The sequence below is a fragment of the Pleurodeles waltl genome, chromosome 7, assembly GCF_031143425.1.
Source record: "Pleurodeles waltl isolate 20211129_DDA chromosome 7, aPleWal1.hap1.20221129, whole genome shotgun sequence".
NCBI lineage: Eukaryota > Metazoa > Chordata > Amphibia > Caudata > Salamandridae > Pleurodeles > Pleurodeles waltl.
The window spans coordinates 1,256,348,951-1,256,375,621 of NC_090446.1; the positions used below are offsets into that span (position 1 = coordinate 1,256,348,951).

The window sequence follows — 26,671 nt, forward strand, 5'->3', positions numbered from 1 at the left end:
CCCGTACTAGCACCTCAGCCAAAAAATCGCAGGTACCAGTGGTGCCTGTTAGAGGTATGTGGAGTGCACCGGGCACCAATGCAGCCAGTGTGACACGGAGCCACAGCACAGCCAGTCCCCCCCCTGTGAAGCACCAGAAGTTGGACAGTGCCCGACGGGAGAGGGGGAATACTCCAGCCGGTGAAGCCGCTCACAAGGTTCCCGGGGGGACTGTCCACTCAGCTGTGACTCCTCCCAAGGTGGGGAAGGGGCAGAAGAAAGCGCCAAAGTCTGGGAAGAGCAGCACGGCGGAGAAGTCCGCCATCATCCCCGCTGCCCAGGAGGCCACCGCCAGCCCCATCGTCACTGGCCAGGAGGCCACCGTCAGAGTCAGTGCCCAGGAAGGCAGCCCCATTGTCACTGGCCAGGAGGCCACTGCCAGAGTCAGTGCCCAGGAGGGCAGTCCCATCGTCACTGGCCAGGAGGCCACCGCCAGAGTCAGTGCCCAGTGGAGACATGCATCCACTACCTCAGTCCTTGGCAGGATGAAGCACTCTGGGCACCAGTCCCCTTCCAGAACCAGTGGAGACTGTTATCGACTGGAGAGACTGTGGCTTTGCACTCCCCAGGATTGAACAGTGGGCAACCCACCCACTGTAGAGACTTGAGAGACTGTGGCTTTGCACTCCCCAGGATGTAACAGTGGGCAACCCACCCACTGTATCGACTTGAGAGACTGTGGCTTTGCACTCAATAGGCAACCCACCCACTGTAGAGACTTGAGAGACTGTGGCTTTGCTCTCCCCAGGATGGTACAGTGGGCAACCCACCCACTGTACAGACTTGAGAGACTGTGGCTTTGCACTCCCCAGGATACATCAATGGGCATGGAGCCCCGTCGTGTATTGGGTGTGGTGCAGTCATCCAGCTGAGGTGCCCCCCTTCCCTTCCCCCTGAGGTGCCTATTGTATTTCTATCTGATGCCCCAGCAGTCTTTTCTCCGTTTTGCGCAGGTATCGTGTGTGGGCCTCAGCCATGCATTTTGGATCCAGTGGTCCACAGACATTGAATGGTGCATTACCTGCACTACTAATCGTGATGTATATTTTGTTGAATGTGAAATTATATCTGTTTATATTTGCTTACTGTATTTTGATATCTTACAATGGTTGCACTAATTTCCTTTTGTCTTTGCATTCTTCCGGGGGGTTTGAGGGTTGTTACTGTAATGTTTGGATATGCATTGGTGTGTGTGTTGTAGTGGGTGAGGGTTGGGGTGGGGGTGGGGGTGTTGCGTGTGTGTGTCTCTGACTTTTGCCTCCCCTATGTCGTAGGTGCAGTACTCACCGTTGTCTTCGGTGCCGGTGTTGATGATGATCGTACAGGAGCAGGAAGACTATCGCAGGGAGTATTTGGAGTTCCGGGTCCATGGTGTCCTCATTCCTCGTGGAGTGTGTAGAGGTGAGCGTTTTCCCTTTGAAATGGCTGTGGTGGATTGGTAGGTTGTGATACTGTGGGCTGTACTTTGTCTCCCGCTTGTCTGTTGGCGGTGACCACCACGATGTTTGTCTGTACCGCCGTGGCGGTCGGAGTGTTAAAGTGGCTGTCTTAGTGGGCGGTTTCCGCCACAGTCATAATTCCCTTTTTTTTTTTGCCGGCCTGTTTGCGGTCTTACCGCCGCTTTACCACCATCCGCCAGGGTTGTAATGACCCCCATAGGGCCTCATTTCAAGGCTGGTGGTCTTAAGACCGCCAGCCTCGCTGTGACGGTCAGCACCGCCACTGCTGTGGTGCTCCGATCACCACTTAAAGACCCTGGCCGTAAGAAAGCCAGGATTCCGTCATCTCTGCCCTGCCGGGATCAGTGATTCCAATGGGTTGAGGGTGCGTGGAGGTCATAATCCGCAAGGGTAGCACTGCATGCAGCACTGCCCTGCGGATTACGACCTTGTTCTCCGCCAGCATTTTCATGGCAGTTCCTCTGCCATGAATGGCTGGTGGAGAACAGGTGCAGGTGGTTACGGGGGGCTCCTGCACTGCCTTGCACTTGACATGGGCAGTGCAAGGGTACCCCTGCCCAGCACCCTTGCAATGTTCACTGGCTGCTGTGCTGGTGCACCCTGCAGGCAACAGAATTGCAGCCCACTCAGCCTAGCAGGAAACACCTAATAGGTCCATTGGGGTGGTCGCCGCTATGGCAGCGGCCATCCTGTTGGGAGTTTGCAGTCTGCCAAACTCAAAATGAGGCCCAAAATGTAAGAATTCTAAAAAAACATTCTTTACATTAACTTAAGCTTTTTATATGTTAAATGTAAATTTGTAAACATATACATATATTTATATATTCATACTAATAAATGTTAACATAATTGAAAGTAATATAGGGCCTGATTACAACTTTGGAGGAGGTGATAATCCGTCCAAAAAGTGATGGTAAAGTGACGGATATACCACCAGTTGTATTACGAGTCCATTATATCCTATGGAACTCGTAATATGGCTGGTGGTATATCCATCACATTTGGGACAGATTAACACCTCCTCCAAAGTTGTAATTAGGCCCATAATGTAAAATACAAATTTGTATGAAAATATATATGCAGGTACATATATATATATTTATATTATATATATGTATGTAACATACATACTCCATAAGATACATACAAAATTGAATAAGATAAAATATATTAATCAATGTAGACAATAAATAAAATAGTAATTACAGCAAAATCCCCAAAAAACTAGGAACATTAACATGAATTTTAAACAAAAAACAAATAATGTAAAAAATAAGATAATGAACACTCTAGCCTCTGCAACAGTAGGGAAAATGTTGGATTTTGGAGGGTTGAAATTTACTATTCCTGCTCCAAACAACACAACAGTAGGGAAAGAGTTGGACTTTGAAGGAGTAAAATGTACTATTACCACTCCAGTCTCTGAAGCAGTAGGGAAAATATTAGATTTTGGCGGGATGATTTTTACTATTCCCACTTCTAACAGCACAACAATAAGGATTGTTGAATGGAAAAGAGGGTAATTTTACTACTCCTACTGCAGTCTGAGCAAGAGTAGGAAAAGTACTTCACTTCAAACACATTATATATATAGAAAACCATAAATGTAGAAAAAGCATTACACTAATTAGAGTAAACTCAATAATGTATATATGTATATATATATATATATATATATATATATATAAAATGCAAAATATAAAGGACCATTAATAAATTTACATAATTGCTGTTCAATGAAATAAATACTTAACAGTTACTAAATAATTGTTATTAGATTATAAATTAATTACCTTCCCACCTTCACCTCTACAAACCTTGCAGCCTGCAACTGAGATATATCTAAAAAAAAATACATATTTGAAAATGTACATATTTAAAATCGATAAAATAATTAATTACCAATTTATAATGTATTGTTAATTCATTTTTACTTAATTAACTTCCCAACCTAGTCCCCCACAAACCCTAACGCCCAAAACTAAACTATAATTAAAATAAATGGATATTCCATAGTTTAAATATATGATTCAATTAAATAATTATTTTACAAATAACAATTAATAATTAATTAATAAATTAACTTCCCTCCTTTTCTCTACAAACCTAGCATCCTGCAACTGAAATAGCATTAAAAAAAATCTGCATTAGATATTTTACATGACTAAGAATTATTTAAATAAATAATTAGAAATCATTAATAAAATATTATTTAATGATAACTTAATTAACTTCCGACCCTAGATCCCTATAAACCTTTCAGCCCGTAACTCTAAATATAAGTGAAATAAATAAATATTTTATGTATTACATTAAAATCAATTAAATGATCAATAAATAATTGGTAATTAATTATTACTTGATTAAATTCCCATCCTATATAACTACAAGCCTAACAGCCTGCAAATAATGTAGAAAATAAATAAATCAGTATTACATAATTTACCTAATAAATATCATTCATATAATTAAACAAAATATACTAAATAATTCATAATTATTGACTAACTTTGGACCCTACATCCCTACAAAATCCAACAATCCACTTCAACACTATAAAATAATATAAAAAAAAGAAATAAAAAATGCAGTCACGTAAAATTACAAAGTATATATAAGCATTTACATAAGAAGTAGTAACACATAAAATAAATATATGAACTACAACACATTCATATGATTAACAAATTACATTTTAACTACTTAATTATTGAAAACAATATTAAAAACACTGATATAATTTAAAACAATATTACTCACCTCAAAAAATATTATTCCTGTCAGCAATATTCGTGCATCACAATTTTTGAAAATCACAATATTTATTTTCAGAATATCTGGCTCCTGATATTTTTAAATCAATATTTTGTCTAAACACTGTTTTGAATCTGATCCACTGCCCTTTTCAGTATGCTCTAAACCTCCGTATGTTAGCATGTTATACATATATAAGGTCCTTTGCTAACGCCAATTCATGATGCATGTCTAACATGCGTTGCTGTACGTAGAAACATACGAAAAATGTGGACCTGGTTTCGACCTGATTACAGAAACTAGGATGTGACAAAATGATGGTGGGGATGTGGGTAGGGATTGTTGATGGAACAGTACTTGACATATTTAGATTCCAATATGCATGTTGACAATTTTGAACACAGGGAGTTAGAGAGACATTGGCAGAATTATATAGTGCCTTGTTCAAGTGCAGAAGCAAGGTTTAGAAACTATCCCTCAATTGCCCACAACTACACTCTAGTCTGTAGTGCACCTTTACTCTCACACCACAACTCGTTAAACTGCTCAGGATCCTTCCTAGAAACAGATGTCACCTTTCCTTCGGATATATAAAAAAAACAATATATGAGAAATAACATCACCACAATTTACTTGACGTGCTACAAATATGCTGTGACTGGTGCAGTCATTCTGAAATACACAACTTCATATGAAATCTTTTGTCATGTGGTTTTAACGACTAACATGGGATTAGGTTGCAGTCACATGACATGGTGATCAGTATTATTTAAAGAAAATCTGTTTTTATGTAATATTAATGGTCACTAGGTAAATACAATCCCCTTGAAATTCATCCTGAGAGCTGCAATTAGGCTGCATTAAGATAAAAACTGCTAGTTACTTCACCTGTCTTTACCCACGGTAGGTACCAAGGGCAAGGCACTGATATGTTTCCAGGTGAAGATCTTGGCCAGCATGCATAGTTATCGAATGTTCCATTACAATATATTCCTAGAAAACAAAGTAAAAGTGTAAGTTACAATCAGATCAAATTTTTATGGGGAAGCACCTACTGCAACATCTTAAGCACATACAGCATTTGAATTGGTAACGTTGTAAAGCAGCTCTTCTATGGGAAGCTGTTCATGTAAAAATTGTAACAAATCCATGTAAGACACCCTCTGAAATGCATAGCGTGCTACAAAATGAATATGACACATACATGAATGAAAGTAAAAAGTGTCAAAATAAATGTGGTACCTGGCAGAATGAATCTGACCTGTACCACAACAAATACGAAACATGGTAGTGTGAATATGCTACTTGGTGATTAATTTGAAAAACACACTCTGAATTGAATAAGAGATTTACTGAAATATATCTCAGTTATACCAAAATGAAGACTGTCCTCATTATAAACAATTTAGCAATCACTGAAATGAATACATTATGCATCAAAAAGAATGGGACGTTTCCTGAATTGGCTGACATGTGCCAAGAGGAATATGATATACATTGAAATGAATATGACAGACTGAAATGAATATCAGTTACAGCAGTGAAAATATTACAGTCTGAAAATATTTTATTGTACACTGAAAATAATATTACATACCTTGAAATAAACATTACACATGTTGCAATGACTATGAATTGAGTTGAAATTAACATTACCAAGACTGGAATTAATATGAAATATACAGAAACAAATATGAGATGACTTAAAATGAATATGACTTGTGTTGAAATCAATGTAAGCCCCATTGAAATGGAATTGACATGCCTTAAAATGAATATGACCAACACTGAAATTCTCATGAACTTTGTCAAAATGAGTATGGCATAATTTGATACATATTGAAATGGATATGACATCAGTTAAAAGTGTTAATATGAGTATGACATTTGGTGAAAGAAATATAACCTTGATTGAAAAGAATATGAAATGTTAAAATGAATATGGAATGTAGTAATATGAATATGAGCATCCTTGAAATGAATTTGATATAAGTTTAAAATGAATATGAGTAAGGTTGAAATTAACATGATATTCATCAAAATGAATGTGCTATGCATTGAAACTCAAATGATATACATTGGAATTAATATTATATGTGTTGAAATGGATGTGACGTTTGTTAAAATTAGTGCAAGAAGTTTAATATGAATGCAACATCCATTGACTAGAATAAGACACATGCTGAGCTGAATGTGAAATGCGTTGAAATGAACGAGACCATTGAAATTAATTTAGCACATGTTAAAATGCATATAACAAATGCTAAAATTACAAAGATGCTTGCTAACATAAATATGGCAAGCTCTGAAATTAATATGATGCACATCAAAAATGAATATGACGCATTGAATAAATGATGTGTTGAAATGTATATGTCGCGCCGCGCGGTGCGGCGCGAGCCGAGAGCTCGACTTCGACCGGGCGTTCGGCTCGGGCCGCGCACCGCGTTATTAAGACGCGGCGCGCCCCCAGCCTCTCCTGCGCGTTTCGAGGCCCCAGATTTGCTTGGGGCCTCGTTCTTCCTTCTGCCTTTCACTGTCCCAGGGGTCTCTGAACCCTCTTACCTGTTTTTCTTCGTTTCTTTGTCCTTTCTTCTGTTTGCAGTCTGTTGTGTGCCTTTCTTTATGTCTTTTCCTCCTTCCCAGATTCCTGTGCTTTCCCAGCATTCCTTGTTCCCTATTCTCTATGGTTCCTCTACTATTCTGTTCTATATATTGTTTCCCTATCTAAGATGGTGTCCTTTTACTTCCTGTGGGTCACTTCCTGTTTGTTGGTATATAAGGGCTGTGTTTTTTCTCTTTCCTTGCGCTGCAACACTTTCTGCTCAGTTGGTGTCTTCGCTCCTGATTTCCTTGCCTTTTGGTTTTGGACTCAGCATTCTGTATTTTCTGATTTTTGCTCCTTTTTGGATTCCTGTTTGTTGTTCTTGTTTTTCTCCAGGACTTTTCCTGTTTGGAGGTTTTTCCCCTTGGAAGGGGTTTTTCCCTCTGGCGCTACTTTCTGAAGGGCACGGTCTGTTCTTGGTGTCTCCATTGCCTACAGCACCGTGGCTACCAGAAAGAGTCGCCCCTTTTTGGGCCAAAGCCGAACATTGAAGATTCACGCCACCAGATCTGCAAATTCCAGGCGCAGGCAGCACGTGAGTCGTGACAGATTGCAGCGCCTAACCATTCCGACGTCCTCAAACACCATGGATAATACAGTGGCGGCTGCTGCAGATCCGGAGCAATCTCTGTTAACCACGATTCAGCAACAAGCCCAGGAGTTGCAACAACTACGTAATGAAAATGCTGCGTTACGACAGGCTTTGGCCCTCCGCACCAGTGATGTTCCGACAATCTCCGCTTCTACCCCTTGTTTCTCTGGTGAACCAACCAAGCTTCGCGAGTTCTTGGATGCTTTAACGGTGTATTTCGCCTTCCGACCTACTCAATTCTCCCACGACAGGACCAAGGTGGGTTATCTTATCAGTGCCTTATCCGGCCCAGCCTTGGCCTGGGCAACCCCGATGGTGTTCTCCGACGACCCTGTATTGTCAGACTATTCCGCCTTTGTGAGTCGCTTCAAACAAATGTTTAGCCGTCCTGGATTGGAAGCCTCCGCTGAAGAAGCCTTGTGCGACATCCAACAAGGCTCCCAAGACGTCCTGCAATATATAACCCGTTTTCGTCAGCTGGCGGCAGAGACCACTTGGGTGGAACGTACTCTGGTCACATTATTTCGTAGAGGACTCAAAGAAGAAATAAAGGATGAACTAGTGCATTCTACCAGAGCGGAAGATCTTCGTGGCCTGATGGATCAAGCACTGTCCATCGAATATCGTCTTCAGGAACGGAGATCGGAAAAGAAAAGGAGTAGAGGGTTTACCCAACCAAGTAGCTCCCGTGCATACCTACAGCGTTCCGAGGAACCTCGCACTCCTGCTAGAGACATCGAAGGGGAACCCATGCAGGTGGATACTACCCGAGGTCCGCTCTCTGCTAGTGAACGAGAAGACAGACGCAAGAGAGGGTTGTGCCTGTATTGTGGTTCTGCTGGTCACATACTCCGTACCTGTCCAGTACGTCCGTCCAGACCTTCGGGAAACGCCACCTCCCGTCCTCTGTAAGAAGGGAGGGGACGGGATCTACAGCTATACCTTCCATCAGCTCCTTTAATGACAATACAACTGCCTTGTTCATCTTTCCTGTCCTGTTACAACTTCCTGACGGTCGTCAAGAAAAGACTATGGCATTACTAGACTGTGGTGCTAGTGGTATATACATGGACAAGACATGGGCTGCTGCTAACCTAGTTCCTACTCAAGCAAAAGAAGTACCCGAACAGGTACACACTGTGGATGGATCTTTGATATCCTCTGGTCCTGTAGACACCACTACCCTGATGTTAAGTCTACAGGTGGGAAACCATCAAGAACACATCTCCTTCGATCTTATTACGTCCCCTAACCATACCATCATTCTTGGAATTCCGTGGCTCATTAGACATAACCCATATATAAATTGGGTTACCCGGACAGTCTCTTTGTCTTCGCAATTTTGTCACGAGAACTGTTTTACTTCCGACAAGTATTGGTCTCCGAAAAGATCCTTAGCTACTGAAGGTGCCACTGGTATGTCCATTAATACGGTCCAAGGGGTCCCAGACCACTATTTGGAGTTTCAGGATATTTTCCAAAAACCGTCAAAACCTGTGCTACCTCCACATCGAGAATATGATTGTGCAATTCCATTAGAACCCGGCACAATTGTTCCTTTTGGGAGGATGTACTCCCTCACGGAACCCGAAAGGGAAGTTCTAAAGGAGTATCTGGACGAAAATATACAGAGTGGTCTTATTGTTCCATCGTCGTCTCCGGCTGGGGCCCCTCTCTTTTTTGTGCCCAAGAAGACTAAGGATCTTCGTCCGTGCCTGGATTTTCGAGGTCTGAATAAAATCACCATTAAAGATCGTTATCCTTTGCCTCTCATCAGGGACATACTGGAAGCAATCAGAGGGGCCCAACGTTTTACTAAATTGGATTTACGAGGAGCCTACCACCTTTTACGCATAAGAGAAGGCGACGAATGGAAGACAGCATTCAGGACCCCATTTGGCCATTTTGAATATAGGGTTATGCCGTTTGGTCTTACTAACGCCCCGGCAATCTTCCAGAGATTTATGGACTCAGTGTTTTCAGACCTACTTAATCAGACAGTCGTGATCTACCTAGATGACATTCTTATTTATTCTAGAAATCCTGAACTCCATACTTCCCATGTGAAACAAGTTCTTCAAAGACTTCGTGATCATCAACTATTTTGCAAACCAGAGAAATGTGAGTTCGACATAACAGAAGTCAAATATCTGGGCTATCATTTAAGTCCCACCGGCATAGCTATGGACCAAGAAAAGGTACAAGCTATCCTAGAGTGGCCTTCTCCTTCTACCATAAAAGAAACACAATGTTTCCTAGGTTTAGCAAATTTCTATCGACAATTCATTCTAGACTTTGCCAGTCAGACTAGCCACATAACTCACACCTTAAAGAAGGACAATTTAAAGAAGGGATTTGTCTGGACTGAGGCTGCTGAAGCAGCCTTTCAAAGCTTAAAGAGAGCCTTCACCCAAGCCCCCATCTTAAGACATCCAGATACCACCAAGCAATTTATAGTAGTAACTGATGCTTCTGAGAGAGCCATCGGAGCTGTCTTACTCCAACGACAAGAGGATGATGGCCTTGAACATCCTGTTTTCTATTTGTCTCATATCCTTTCCACAGCTGAACAACATTATTCCGTACTTGAAAGGGAATTATTGGCTCTGAAAACAGCCTGCCTTGAGTGGAGGCAGTTTCTGATGGGTTCCAAGGAACCATTTGAGGTGAGGACAGACCACCGTAATTTACAATGTTTAAGAAATTTTGTATGCCAGAATAGTCGTCAGGCCCGCTGGGCCTTTTTCTTCAGTCAGTACGATTTTTATATTACATATATTCCAGGATCCCAAAACATTCTGGCTGATGCTCTGTCTCGCCGATATCCAGAGTGTTCTCCTTCCTCATCCCAGTATCTTCTAGAACCCAGTAAGATCATTGGAGTGGCTCAGTCTTTCTTGGAAGAAGTACAACAAGAATACGCCAACCAATCGGACCATGACATAGAAGAACTAAGACCATTATTGTACAAGAAACAAGGATATTTTTATTACCAAGACCTGATATTCCTCCCTACAAACAAGGTGCAAAAGAAAGCATTACAAATGTGCCATGATTCCCCTGTAGCTGGTCACAGAGGCATCAAAGCCACACAAGAATTACTTTCACGATTTTTTTGGTGGCCTACCTGGAAACTGGATGTGGGAAGATACGTTCAGGCCTGTCCCATATGTGCCCAAGTCAAAATACCTCACACCAGACCGGCAGGATTACTACAACCTTTGCCTGTTCCATCGGCCCCATGGCATACTATCTCTACTGATTTTATGTGTTCGCTCCCACCATCAGCAGGAAACCGGGTTATCATGGTCACAGTGGATTCTTTCACAAAGATGGCTCATTTCACTGGCCTAAAAAAGCTGCCTACTTCCCAAGAACTAGGTCAAATATTCATAGATCATGTCTTCCGTCTCGATGGACTTCCACATACCATAATCTCTGATAGAGGACCTCAGTACATCTCCCGATTTTGGAAGCATTTTTGTAAAACACTGAATATGAATAGAGCCCTGTCTTCAGGGTTCCATCCTCAGACCAACGGACAGACTGAGCGTCTGAACCAAGGACTAGAGCAATATCTTCGATGCTTTTGCAATTCTACCCAAAGTAACTGGAGCACTTACCTCTCTTTAGCTGAATTTTCCTACAATAACTCAGTCCATAGTGCCTCCAAGGTCACTCCCTTTTTCTGTTCCTATGGTTTTCATCCTACCTCTTTCCCTACTTCTCCACAATCCAACTCTCCTCTACCTGCTATTAACTATTTCTCCAAACGCCTTCTCCAACTCCATAAACTAATTCGATCTAATTTGTTACATACCAAGAGGTATATGAAGAAGGCTGCAGACAAGAGACGTACAACCAATCCAAATTATCATCTGCAAGATAAAGTCTGGCTCTCCTCCAAATTCTTGCCCTCACGTCTCTCTCAAAACAAGTTCACACCTCGTTACTATGGGCCTTTCCGTATTCTCCAGTTGGTCAATCCTGTCACTGTCCGTCTTCACTTACCCCATACATGGAAGATCCATCCGGTTTTTCATGTTTCTCAGCTTAAACCTTATGTGCCTGATCCTTACTCACGTCAGTTTCCTTGTCCACCTCCTGTCCTTGTGAATGATGCTCCTGAATATGAAGTGCAGGAAATCTGTGACTCTCGTCTTTTTCATAAACGACTTCAGTATCTGATTCATTGGAAGGGTTATCCTCTCAGTGAATGTTCATGGGAAGATGCCTCTTCCGTTCACGCTCCTCTCCTGACTCAACGCTTTCACTGTTTATTCCCTCTTAAACCTGGGCCTTCGGGAGGGGGACCTACTGTCGCGCCGCGCGGTGCGGCGCGAGCCGAGAGCTCGACTTCGACCGGGCGTTCGGCTCGGGCCGCGCACCGCGTTATTAAGACGCGGCGCGCCCCCAGCCTCTCCTGCGCGTTTCGAGGCCCCAGATTTGCTTGGGGCCTCGTTCTTCCTTCTGCCTTTCACTGTCCCAGGGGTCTCTGAACCCTCTTACCTGTTTTTCTTCGTTTCTTTGTCCTTTCTTCTGTTTGCAGTCTGTTGTGTGCCTTTCTTTATGTCTTTTCCTCCTTCCCAGATTCCTGTGCTTTCCCAGCATTCCTTGTTCCCTATTCTCTATGGTTCCTCTACTATTCTGTTCTATATATTGTTTCCCTATCTAAGATGGTGTCCTTTTACTTCCTGTGGGTCACTTCCTGTTTGTTGGTATATAAGGGCTGTGTTTTTTCTCTTTCCTTGCGCTGCAACACTTTCTGCTCAGTTGGTGTCTTCGCTCCTGATTTCCTTGCCTTTTGGTTTTGGACTCAGCATTCTGTATTTTCTGATTTTTGCTCCTTTTTGGATTCCTGTTTGTTGTTCTTGTTTTTCTCCAGGACTTTTCCTGTTTGGAGGTTTTTCCCCTTGGAAGGGGTTTTTCCCTCTGGCGCTACTTTCTGAAGGGCACGGTCTGTTCTTGGTGTCTCCATTGCCTACAGCACCGTGGCTACCAGAAAGAGTCGCCCCTTTTTGGGCCAAAGCCGAACATTGAAGATTCACGCCACCAGATCTGCAAATTCCAGGCGCAGGCAGCACGTGAGTCGTGACAGTATATCACTCATGCTAAATGCATGTCAAATGTTAATGTGAATATGATATTCATTGAAATGAATATGACACATATTAAAATGAATATGAACTACTCTTAAATGAGTATGCAACTTGTTGAAACTAATATGGCTCACATCAAAATTAATATGACATTCAATAAAATGAATATGTGACTTTTGAAATTAACATGAAACTATGTGAGATAAGTGAGGCATGCATTGCAATGAATAAAGCACATACTGAGAATACACGTTTTTGTTAAATGAATATGACTCAGGTTTAAATGAAAATGGTATGCATTGGAGTTATGTTGATTTGCTTTAAAATTAATATTGGATATTGAAATTAATATTACATATTCTGAAAGTATCTGATATGGACTAAAATGGAATAATTAAAATTAACATAACAAATATTTAATAGAATATAAAAGAAGGAAACATCCTTTGCCACAAATCCCTTAGCATGCATAGGTTTACCATATGGGTAAATATTTTTACCTTTATCAGACAGTATGTTACTACTGCTTTACTAGGTAAATGTTTTTTTTAAAAAGCATACTTTTTTGAGGTGCAGGAAAAGGGAGGTAAGAGTGATTTTATGGTTTAAGAGTGGGTAGAAGTAAAGGGAGGTAAGGGCAGTTTTAGAATTTAGAGTACAGAACAGGTGTACAGTGTGGTCTGGCCCATCATACATTGAAGTGAGGTAGAGTGGAATACCATACAGTGAAGTGGTGCAGATATGAGTGGCATATTGAGGAATAGCATACCGTGGAGTAGTGTAGCGTGGAGGAGCATACAGTGGAGTGGCGTACAATAAAATAGTGTAAAATAGAGTGTCATACAGTTGAGTGGCAAACAGCAGAATAGCGTAGAGTGAAGTGGTGCACATTGGAGTGGCATAGAGTGGAAAAGCTTATAGCAGAGTAGAGTACAGTAGAACGGGGTAGAGTGAAATACCATACAGAGTAGTGGCGTACATTGGAATTGCTTACCATTTAATAGTGTAGAGTTGAGTGGCATACAGTGGGGTGGCTTAGAGTGGAATAGCGCATAGTGGAGTGGTGTACAATGGAATGGCATGCAGTGGAATGCCATACAGTGGAGTGGCATAGGGTGGAACAGCGTACACTGGAGTGGATTAAAGTGGAATAACATAAAGTGGAGTGGCGTATGGTGGAGAGGCGTACAGTGGCATAGAGTGGAGTGGCATATTGATGTAGTTGAAATATAGCAGGAATGTAGGTTATTGTATGAAGAGTAACGCAAAACAGCGAATTGCCCTGCCTTACATTTCTTCAGATTGACCAAACAATGCATGGCCAAGCATGGTGGCTTTGCTTTGCTTTGTGCATCTGATTTAAGTTATTGTGTCACCCATGTGAAACCACGTGTGATGCAAGAGTAATGCAATACAATACTACAGGTAGGCCTTAATTATTTATTGTGCCCTGGTATAGCACTGCAACTTCACTGTATAGCTTGGTACATGGTCATGACAAGGCAATATATGGTTGACTAATGGCTGTCTTTGTAAAATTAAAAGGCAGTCTGATTGTTTTTAATACAGTCTGGCTGTGTTTTAGTTAAGGGCCCTAGATATAGGTAACTAGTAGGTTTCATTGCTGTCCGCAACTTATGACCACTTTACTAAAGTGGCAGTAGGTAGGAAAGTTTTTCTATATATTTTGTAAAATATTTTTAAAACAAGTTTAGTGTGTACCATGCGAGTATCTAGCAACTTTTTGTTTTTACATTTTTTTGTTATTGTTTAAAATTTGTAAGTAGCACATGATTTCTAGGTGTTACCTCAGTACTGCATAGACATTTTAGGAAAACATAATTCGTCCAGTGTGACTGTTGAAGAGAGGATGGGTGAGCAGTGATTGATCAGGGCTGAAGAGTAAGAAATCAGGTGTCAAGGATGTGGACTGAGGGAAGAAGAGTGAGGAAAGTGAGTGAGTTACTGAAGAACTAGGAGAGAGGATTAATGGATGAGGATTGAGTCATGAGGATTGAGGGAAGGAGGAGGCCAGTGAGGGCTGAGATAAAAGATGAGAAGTGAGGGTTGAGGAGTGAGATTGGAAAAAGGAGAAATTAGAAGTGAAGGTTGAGAGTTAAAAATGAAAAATGAAGGATGGGGAGTTAGATATCAGGGCCTACCACTGGGGAATGATGGATAATAATGAAGAATGATGGTTGATTAAAAAAAAGTATGAGAAGCAAAGAAAGAGGGGTGAGGGCAACAGGCTACGGAATGAGGAAGGAAAACTGAGGCATGAGATGTAAGTGATCAGCATGTCCTAAAATGGACAGTGTGGAATACATTTTAAGGTATCATTTGTCCATTCCACTAATTTCTCAGAGGGGAATACATGATCAGTGAGGAAAGGAGAGCGAAGAAATTAAGTTTGACAAGTAAGTGATGAAGAGTGAGTGGAATAAGGGATGAGGGATGTGGAGGGGCAACTGTGGGATGGGGTGAGGCATGACAATTAAAACAAAGGTTAAGTAATGCAGACTGATGGATGTGAAGGGTTGAGAGGTGAAAGATGACATATGTATGAGGAATGGCGGATTGTTGATTGATAGCAAGAGATGAGGTTTGAGGACAGAGGAAGGAGGTGGGAAGGGTAAGGCAAAAAGTGTGAACCAGAAGGGCATTTAGGACCTCATTTATATTTTGGTGATCGGTTTGTCCTCCACCAGGGTGATGGAGTTCTTACTCTGTTGCACTGACGGAGGTGCTGGCTGCCAAATCTAAAAATGTCTACCAGTGGATTGACAGGAACTGCTCTTTCCTCTCTGCTAACATTTAAATTGGACCCTACGCATGATAGAAGTGTAGTAAAGAATTAGCAGTGAAGAGGAAGGGAAGGGCTGAGGAATGAGAAGTTAGGAGAGAGGTAGGTTGAGTAATGAATAAGGACTGATGAGTGAGTGTTAAAGAGTGAGAGGGGATACATGAGGAGTAAATGATGTGGAGAGATGAGGGATGATGGATAAGAAATAAAGTGAGAAATGAGTTAACCATGAAAGTAACAAGGAGGGGGAAGGATGAGGGATAAGTATTCAGGAGCGAGAGCTGGGGTCTAATGAGTGGGGTATAAAGAATGAGGTAGGAAGTATAAGGAGTAAAACAAGGAGGAAAGGATGAGTAGTGAGAAATTAAAAATGAGGAATCAATGCTGTAGAGTGCAGAACAAGAAGTGAGAGATTCAGAAAGAGGGTTCGGGCATGAGGTATGAATACTTTGTGGTGAGGAAGTATTTAATGGATGATAAATGAGGACATTAGGAGGGAGAGATGATGAGTAAGTAATTAGAGGTAAATGATAACATGTGAGGAATGAGAAGAGAGGGACAATGGCTAGTTAATAAGGCATAAAGAATAAGTGATGAAGCTTAAGGAACGAGAGGTGGGGAATGAGGAGTATAAAGGATGAAGACTAAAAGTTGATAAATGAGGAAATTAGGTTAAAGGGTAAAGAATATCAAATCAGAGATGCAGAATGAGACATCAAGCCTGGTTAGTTCCAAGATGGTGGACCATGCCACACTCTGAAATAGACAGCCTGAACTGGAGTGCTGGTGATGAGGTGTGGCAAATGCCAGGCCAGTTGACGCGGCCTGCATTGGCCTGGCTTCTGGACATGATTCCATGTGAAAAAGCTAGGTCACACCACTTTCTCACCTCTGCAGTGATGGCAGGCAGCAGCCATAAAGCAGGCACTGAAGAGGTTACAAAGGTGGGCCAATGGAGATGTGTGAGTGCCCTGGGGGGTGAAGAGCTCAAGCTTCCTGGTATTGGGGGACATGTTGGCATGGCGTTGCTCTCCTTGAAGGTATTGACCACTGGTGAGACAATTTTGAGGAGTTTCTGGATGTCTTGTGTCAGGACAGGGCCCCCCATATCTGGGCCTGTTGCTGATGATTACCAAGGAGGCCTATACTTCCCAGTGAAGTCAGAGTTACCCCTGTGCTATGTACAGATGCTATACAGCATATGTTGGTCCCACTGCAAATTATTTGCCTGCTGTGTCGCACTTCTGGAACTAACCTTGGGGTGAGCCCACTGGACCTCCAGTGCCTGGAGCAAAAGCGGAAATGGACCCCAATGTATTCATTGTGTAATATCCTGCCAGGTTTCCAGTCACTCGCCCAATCAACATGAGGGTGAGCCCGAGAGAGGAGGACCGCAGTGAGAAAGGTGAAATCTGCAACTTATATACTGTAGGACGTGCAGCCTTTACTCATACCTGAGGTTCCCCAGCAGCCACATTATCCTCCAATGTTCATACATTGTAACCCAACAATGAATGGAGTAGCCCCAGCTGTCTACACCCTTGTATGCATGATGGGAAAGGCTGACACTATGTAAGCTAATTTGCACTGTGACAAAAAGAAAACAGGCATATCTCACTCATTAGAACACACATTATTCTCTCAGGGAGCCACTGTCGAAACGGATGGCCTTGACATGAAGTTACACCTAGTGCATATCCAGTAAAGGCTGACGTCTATAGATAGCAAGATTGAAATGCCTTATTCCAGAGCAGGAAAGCTTACCACTGCTCTCAGCAAGGAAGAAAAATGGATTTCTACAGCTGAAAGTTGAATTTCCACTCTCAAGGACAACAGAACTGTATATCACAAACAAATAGTAAGCACCAGTAAAGTCCTAAATGTCATAAAAGTTAAGAACAAACACTTGGAGCCAGATAATTTTGCAACAAACTGTGGATCATACGTATGCGTAAGACAACAAACATAGGCAATATGGCATTTCAACTCTCTCTTTGAAGCTGGCAGCTTTTCACATTTTTTGCTGTGAAAGGGGCTCACCAATCTCTGGGCCCTAGAATCTCACCTTAAGCCTGAGTATCTCTAGAATGCTCAATTTTAGTGATCAGAATGCAGCTCTGCCTGAGGAAAGCAGACTTTGTCATCCTGATGCACAAGGACTCCAATCCCTCCATCTTTCTGGATTTCAAGCTAAGAGTCCAAAAGGACTGGCTTGAGTATTCGACAAGTGAAAACTCTGCCAAGCTGAAATACAGTTTGCAATGCTGTATCAGAGGTGACTTATGACCATGCATTGCAACAGGCCTTACCTTTTCCAGACTCATCAAAGCGCTGTGCCTTTTGTACAGAAACTCATCAAAAACTCAAAGGCTGCCTGTGTCTCTGCATGGGTCTCCTATCCCATTGAGGGCTAGAGTGACATAGTTTAAACAAGTTTCAAATACTTTCTCTACATGAAATATTGTAAAACCTCTGATTGAGGCAGCCACTTGACAATTGCACCTGATTTCCTCCAGTCTTGTTTGTCCAAGGACTACTGATAATAAGATGGAGGCTCCCCAGATAGAACCAAGGCTTGAGGGGTGGGGTAGTGCCACTCTAGGCCATGCTGAGTGCTTGCCATGACATATTTTTCCTGGGAATTTAGGAGACTGAAGCCCCTTCTGTTCTCTCCCCTCCCCCAAAGACACAATCAACTAGGTTGGAACTCAGATATGATCTTTTTCTGGACAGATGCAGGGATTCAGTAATAACAATGGCTATTGGTATTTCTTGAATATTTAACCCTTGGCAGGAAGGTAGAGAAGCCCTGATGAAAGCTGAATGACCCGTATAGGCAGAATGTTTTATCTGAAACATGCCAGCAATATAGGATGTTGAAGTCATTAGATTTTCATAAACATTCCACACCTTTGAATTTTAATCATGATATGGGTACCCTGTAATTAAAAGCAGATATATCCCCACAAAATCTTATATTGTCTCTCTATGTTGAAGATATCACGCTTCACCTAGCCAACCCAATAGAAAACATCAGCCCAGTCACCTGAGAGGCCACATAAAGTGAAGCACTATTGTGTAGTGCAATCAATTGGTTTAAATGCACAATTCTCCCATTAACACAGGCAATGCTGTCTCAGGATCAAATTTTCCTCTATTTGGAGTAGAAGCTTTGGTTGTGCGGATCAACCATGCTGATCATGGATAACTATAGGACAGCTGTAACACACATCAAAGTGCAGGTTCGCTGTTTGGTGCAACTCCTGATTTTGCTGTTAGGCAGAATTGCCTTTATTAAGATGGTCATCTTACCCAACCTACTTTACTATTTTTAACAATGTTCCTATACTAGTGAATCAACAGTTTTTTAAAACACTCAAATGTCCTCATTCATAAGCTTTTGATCCTCACACTTTCATTTCCCATCTCTCACTCCTCAAGCTTCATCTTTTATTCCATATGCCTTACTAACCAGCCCTTGTCCCTCTCTCCTAATTCCTCACTTGTCACCCATTACCCCAATCATGTACTTATTATCCCTCACTCCGACTGTCCTCATTAGTCATTCATTCATTACTTCCTCAGTACACAGTATTCACATTGCATGACAGATCCCTATTTTTTAATCTCTCACTTTTTATTTTGCTCTCCATAGTACCCAGTTCTCAATTAAAATTTCTCGCTACCTATACTTTACTGCTCATCTTACTCCTCATTCTTCTTACCCCATTCCTTATACCTGTCATAAGTCTTCATCTCTCGCTTCTGATTACTCATCCCTCACTTCATATCCTTTCCCCTCATATATTGCTTTCATGGTTAACTCATGTCTCAACTTAGTTCTTATCTATCAGCCCTCATCCCTCATCTCTCCACATGAATTACTCCTCATGTATACTCTCTCACTCCTTAGCACTCACCCATCAGTCCTAATCCAATACTCATCCTACCTCTCTCCTGACTTCTCATTCTGCAGCCCTTCCCTTCTGCTTCACTCCTCATTCTTTACTTCGCTTCTATCATGCTTAGGGTCTAAATTAAATGTTAGCGGAGAGGGAATGTGGTTCCTGTCAATTTTTGAAATGTCCACTGGAGTGGGCGACAGAGTAATTTACTTCATCTCCTCGGCAGAGGGCGGGCAGACCACCAATATATAAATGAGTTCCTAAACAACCTTCTTCTGGTTTAATAAAGTGGTAATATGTATCAAACAACAATTAAACCTACTAGTTACCTATATCTAGGACCCTTACCTAGAACACAGCTAAACTGTTTTAAAGACAATAAGGCTACCTTTTAATTTTGTAAAGATAGCCAGTAGCTATTAGTATGCTGCCTTGTCATAGCCAGGTTTCACGCTGGTATATCAGGGCACAATATATAAGTTAGGCCTACTTGAAGTATTGTATTACATACCCTTGCGACACACAAAGTGTTGCATGAGCAATGCAATACTTAAATCAGATGCACAAAGCAATGCAAGGCCACCATGCGTGGCCCTGCATTGATTGGAAAATCTGGAGAAATACAAGGCAGCTCAGTTCTCTGTTTTGCACTATGCTGCACACCATAATCTACATTCATGCTATATTTCAACTACATCCATGTGCCACTCTACTCTGTGCCACTGTACGCCAATCCACTATACACCACTTCACTTTATGACATTCCACTGATCACTGATGCCACTCAAGTGTACACTAATTCACCCAATGCCACTCCACTGCAAGCACTCAACTCCAAGCCATTCCATTGTACGCCACCCCACTATACGCTATTCAACTCTAAGTCACTCCACTCTATGCCACTCCATTCTACACTATTACGCTACACTAGACACATCTCCATTCTACGTCAGTACACTGTATGGTATTCCCCTATACCCCCCTCCACTGTACGCTGCTCCACTGTATGCTATTATACTCTATGTTACTTTACTGTACACCACTCCACTCTACGCTATTCCACTGTAAACCATTGCACTGTATGACATTCTGCTGTACCCTATGCCTCTGTCAGCCACTCCACTGTACTGCACTCCACTCCACTACTCCACTCTATGCTATTCCACTGTATGCCACTGCAATCCACGCCACTCCACTGTAAGGTTTTCCTATCTACCCCACTGCACTGTCTGCCAGGCCAGTCTAGGCCACTCCAGTGTACACCTGTGCTCTACTCTAAATTGTAAAATTACCCTTACCTTCCTTAACCTCTATCCATCCTCAAATCCTAAAATCATCCTCGCATCCCTTTACCACGAACAGCACTAAAAAAATTATGTTATTTAAAAAAATACATCCCTGCATAGTGAGGTACTGTGTGGCAAACCTATGCATGGTAAAGGATGTATGGTAAACAATACTTTCTGCTTTTATATTCGGTTAAATATTTGTTATGTTCTTTTTAATTCACTCATTTTAGTCCATATCGTATACTTTCAGAACATGTGATATTAATTTCAACATCTAATATTAATTTTAATGTAAATCAACATAACTTTAATGCATGGTGTTTTCATTTACACTTAAGTCATATTCTTGCCTTATTCATTCAAATGCATGCCACATTTATTCCACACTTTCATATTCCTTTTCAAAAAATGACCTTCATTTTAACAAATGTTATTAAGTTTGATGTGGGCCATCTTAATTTTATCAGGTTACATCCGCATTAAAAAGTGTTTTATATTCATTTTGGTATGTGGCATAATCCTTTCACAGAATGTCATATTCATTTCGCTGGATATCATATTCATATTAACAATTGAAATATTCTTTTTAGCATGGGTCATGTACATTTCAACACATTTATAATTATTTCAATACATGTCATATTCATTTCAATGTGTATCATATTCATTTCAGAGCATGCCATATTCATTTTAACAAGGCTCATTGTAATTTAAGCATTTGTCAAATGCATTTTAATATTTTTTTTAACAGGTCTAACATTAATTTCAAGGCATTTCACATTCAGCTTAGCATGTGACATATTATATTCAATGGATGTTGCACTCATATACAACTTCTAGTATTCATTTTAACAAAAATCAAATCCATTTCAATTCATGTTAGTAATTGTCATATTAATTGTAACATGTCATATTCTTTTCAATTGAGGTTATATTTGTTTCACCAAATGTAATACTCATATTAACACTTGTCAGATGAATTTTACCATACATCTTGTCCATATTAACCTATGTTATATCCATTTCAATATGTACCATATCAATTTCACTGCACGCTAATCTCATTTTGATGAATGTCATGTGAATTTCAGTGTTGGTTATATTAATTTTAAGCATGTCAAATTCATTTCAATGGGGATTACATTATTTTCAACACAAGTCATATTCCATTTAAATCATCTCATATTCGTTCTGTATTTCTCATATTCATTCCAATCTCTGTATTGATCATTTCAACTCAATTCGTAGTCATTGCAACATGTATAATGTTCATTTCAAGGTGTGTAATAATATTTTCAGTGTACAATATATTCTTTTCAGAATATAATGTATTCACTGCTGTAACTGATATTCATTTCAATTTACCATATTCATTTCACCTCGTGCCATATTCCAGTTGGCATATGCCAGTTATTTCAGGAAATGTCCCATTCTTTTTGATGCATATTTTATTCTTTTCAGTGTTTGCTATATTGTTTACAGTTAGGGCCATATTAATTTCAGTATGATTGATATATACTTCAGTATCTCTCTTATTCAATTTAGAAGGTGTGCTATTCCTATTAATAACCACGTAGCATATTCACTCTGCTATATTTGATATTTTTTCTGGTACAAGTCAAATTCATTCTGCCACGCATCATATTTATTTTGACACGTATTATATTAATTCTTATATGTGTCATTAATTTAGCAGCACGCCATGCATTTAAGGAGGTGTCCTATATGGGGATCTGTAATTTCGATGTGAAAGGCTTCCCATACTCTTCATGGCATGGAAAGGGCAACATTATAAAGAATCTATGAGAACAACATTTTACCAAATTGTGTTAATTCTGCTTAGAGACAGATTTGGCAGCCTAACATAGACCATGTATATAAGAAAAAATATGTGCAGAAAAGAACTGTGAGGCAACATTTTAGAGCCCTTGTAAGCATTTAATAGGTAAGAAGTTATTAAAATGTGCATTTATGAAAAAGTGAATTATTTTTTGTGATCCTTTCTATGAAGAACTTTTGGGTCAGCTCTCTGCAACCACTATGTTGATGGAGTGTCATTCACATATTGGATCAGCCCAGTTGAGAGAATACAAAAAGTGAGTCAATTTACCAGCCCTATTCAGCAATTGCTTTGTTGGCAGTGGCAGTTGACATATTGGGGTCTGCATGAGAAAGGATGGTGATGGCATCGGAGAGGGTCAACTGAACTAGACAAAGTTGGTGCTTCTTTCTTTGTGTTAAGAATTGTGTGGTACAGCACCCTGCAGGCACTGCTGCTGCAGTCAACGATTGACATCAATGGACAGAGGTCTGAAGCATTGCTCCCAGTGACACTTTAGTATTTGACATAGCAACAGACTAAGTGCAACACAAGGACTGGACAAGGATGTAGTGGCCATTTTAGAATGGCAATGATGTTCAGTGATAGCTCTCATATGTATAATCAGTTGCCTTAGGTGAGATGAAGAGCCTAGAGGGTCACTCTCAGAGTACTCCATGAACACATTGACTGCTGGCAGCCACCAAGAGCAGGCCCTACAGATATTATTTATGTTTGTAGTTTTATGTAATGCAAATTCGACCCAAAGGTATTTTACATGAGCACCAGTACACAAAGGCACAGTCACTTTTTAGGCACAAGAAGATTGGGATTTGCTCAGAATCACAGGATATTGAGTCAAGGCTCAGTCTCAAACTTGATTCCTCAGTTTTAAACTTGGAAGCTCTGGCCCTAAAACTACATCCTCCCCCAAGTCTTCTCCCAGACTTTCAACTGCTTGTTGTCACAAAGAATTGTCACAAGCTCATTCACCAACGTTGTCAGATGCTTTCATATCATGCTGTGGAGTTTTGGGCAGTGGCACTGCTGCCAATCCAAAGTGGTAGGGTTAAGGGATATATAATTAATCTATCAACTGCCTCGATGTCCCTCTCCTCCCGGCATGGGCCACAAGCACAGGCTCCACACCCAATCCAGAACCTGCTCTCATGCTATACCAAGTATGAGAGCAGAACCAGGATTGGCCTGAGTGGGCTGCTCTGATGCTCATTTGCCTTTTCTCCACCAGGCTGTGTAACATAGTTGGGTTTGAGAAATATAGGTGGGCATGCTGATTTGGCCATGCTAAGACAGCCGGCCAAATGGACATGCCCACTTAAATTGGCCACCACTCCTCCTCCCTGCCATGGCCAAGCCTGGCCTTAGATTCCATTGGCTCAGTCAGTCAAAAAAAAATGTTTTATTATCATTTTATTATTCACTGACTGACTCTGAGCAGGGGGGTTATGCTCCTCCGCTATTATGAAGTAGGTGCCCTTGGTTTTGAGGTGCACTGGACAGAAAATGTTTGACCTTATGCCACTAAGTGCTGTCAAACCCATGGGTTTCTAGCATAGTGCATGATCTTTCTTGTATGAAGTAACTAACTAACCAATTTAATTCGCCCTTTCTTTGCTCTTCTCCCCACTCCCTGCACCATCTGTGTCTTGCTCCTCCCAGTCTCCCCAGTGTATGTGGTGGAGAGAATGCAAATGTGACGGATATACCACCAGCCGTATTACGAGTTCCATAGGATATAATGGACTCGTAATACGGCTGGTGGTATATCCGTCACATTTGGGACGGATTAACACCTTCCTCCAAAGTTGTAATCAGGTCCCATGTCTCCTTTATTGCAGTCAGTTACCTAGTACCTTTTTTAAAGATGCAACATCGAATTTTGGTCAGATTTTAGAAATAGAGGGAGTGGTCAAAGAAACTCCCTTAGGAAGACTTTGGGAAGCAGCACCTTATTAGTCTTTGTCTAATGTTTTATGACATTAGGAGTCCATGGAAGGCTGCTAAGGTGAAAGTCATTGTGAGAGCAATAGCGAGAGGGAAGCTAATAACCTATCTGAAGGTGGTGGTTCTGTAGTGATGCCCAGAGTAGAGCTTGACGAATGACTACTCTGTGAGTGATAAAGTCTGTTTTGCTGCTGCAAATCTGATCTAGAGTAATATAGCCATCAGGCATGGGCAAATCAAGGAGGAGGCTAAGGTAGATATCAGCCAAGCTTTATTGAAGCAATGGCTCTTTAGCCTTTTGTCGGTGAAGAGATAACTGATGTAATATGAATGTCCTCTTGTAAAGTGAGCATGAGTAAGCTGGATGGTGTAAGAGTGTGTGGCTATGAATGTGTTTTATAACTGATGGGGATTTGTTTGAGAAAGTAGGTTCATAATTATCTTTATTGTTTACGGCAATAACCCATAACAAATTAGCATAGAAAAATAAAATTACAGATAAAAAGTTAAAAAAGAACTAAGAAGGGAAGGAAGAAAGGGAAAAAGTAAATGGAGAGATGTTTCACAGCCCTAGTTCATCCCATAGATTTTGTTTCTATTATGAATGCTACTCTAAGGGCAAGCTCGGAGCAATTAAAGTCAACAGTCATAACATCCTGGAATAATGAACAAGAATATACTTTGTCGGATGTAACTCACCTCCCACCCTACCTTGATACAGATATACAACATAGATTGTCATTGTCAGCAACAAATTGCAAATGCTTCAGTGCAATATACATGGGGGAAAAACATATGTAAATTTGAAAGTCTGTAGTCATGCAGGATTTCTGCTCTTGGTAGCTACATAGCCTAAATATGACTTTATATAGACACAAAAATTCTGTAACAAAGTGTAAGTGCATTGGAGCATGTTGACACAGAGAAAATCATAAATAATGGTAGTAGCTCCTTGTAAAAAATAGTTGTAAACTTTGTGCAAAACAGCATGAAATGCAATGTCATATCACAGCCCCCAATGTCACAGTCACATACATTGCTGGATGTTTGGTTGCTATTAAACTTTGACACATACACTGTAGTGGGGAAAATATCTAATCTGAATTTGAGGTATAGAATATGGTGTCCCTCAGGCAGAATGTTATCAAGAAACTCTCTGTACTGTGACACTGCTTTACAAGGAGATGTCTGGAAGCAGGGGTGCAACTAGACTCTGAGTTCGGGGGAACTAATGCCTTGATCAATGGCAGAAGCTGGGTCACAACGATCAGTTGAAGGTTCTTTTACTGTTGTTGTATGGTTCATAATCTGGACAGCACTATAATACATATTATTGAAGACGTATTTAGTGGTATTACATGGTAACCTTGAATTCCAACTTCCAAAATATTCATGCTTTTGATATTCTTGGCAAGTACCACAGCCTCTTGAAAACAACTCATATTTGGAAAGAAGTTTGTGCTAACAGCACTTGATGAAGCACAGAAACAGAGCAGAAAGTATGATTATCCATGATGCACCTATAGCACAGAAATTAGAATTATCCAGAGGTATCAGCTGCCATGGATGTCAGTATCTTTGCTATTGCTGCCTTTGAGCTTTCTCAAAGGTAGCTGCATGGATCACAAAAAAACATAGCTCTAAAGTCCTGCACTGATCAATCCATTTGAGGGCTGAGAGGCTCAAGGTGGGTTGAATGATCAACCATGTATTGTCAGGTATGGTCAAAGGGTATGTAATGTTTGGTAATAAATAATAAAGATTTATGAAAATAGTAACAGTGCAAGAAGAGGAAATTGTACTGCCCCTCTTGCAAACCTAACCTGCTTCCTCCTACCTCATAAAAACTATTGGATACCAGAAATCTTTAAAGCAAATGGCCTATGACTAGGAACCTAAAGCAGCCCTGGTAAACTTTGTCAGATCAGCCCCCCAAAATGGTGCATTCTACTACACATTTTTCATGATATTTTCAATTGTATTAGTTTTTAAACCATAATAAATTATGACCCTACAGCGTACCAGGATATGATAAGCTTTATTGGGGCTTTTCAATGATTCCCTCATCATCACTCTTTCACAGTGCCTCTCATCTCTTCATAGCCCCCCTCTGATATGTATTTAATTTGTTTTATAGCACCTCACAGCGTAGGGTGTCGGGCACTTTACATTACACACACATACAGAGACAATAAATCACACTTGTGTAAATCAATGTTTAGAAAATGTTACATAGGACAAAGGGTCTACAAGGTGTAGGATTCATACGTCATCCATACTGGTAGGCATGTTTTAAGAGTGCTTAGTCTGGAGAAGCACAAACCTAAGATTCTGAATGTAA

The 26,671-nt window shown here is 40.9% G+C and overlaps 1 protein-coding gene across 1 annotated transcript in view; it reads right to left on the reverse strand.

Moving 5' to 3' along the window:
* GLP2R (glucagon like peptide 2 receptor) overlaps positions 1–26,671 on the reverse strand; it is a 754,367-nt gene that overhangs the window by 359,007 nt on the left and 368,689 nt on the right. Inside the window, exon 3 of the mRNA XM_069200419.1 lies at positions 5,142–5,246. Coding sequence (XP_069056520.1) covers positions 5,142–5,246 — 105 coding nt within the window. The remainder of the gene's footprint in view (positions 1–5,141; positions 5,247–26,671) is intronic.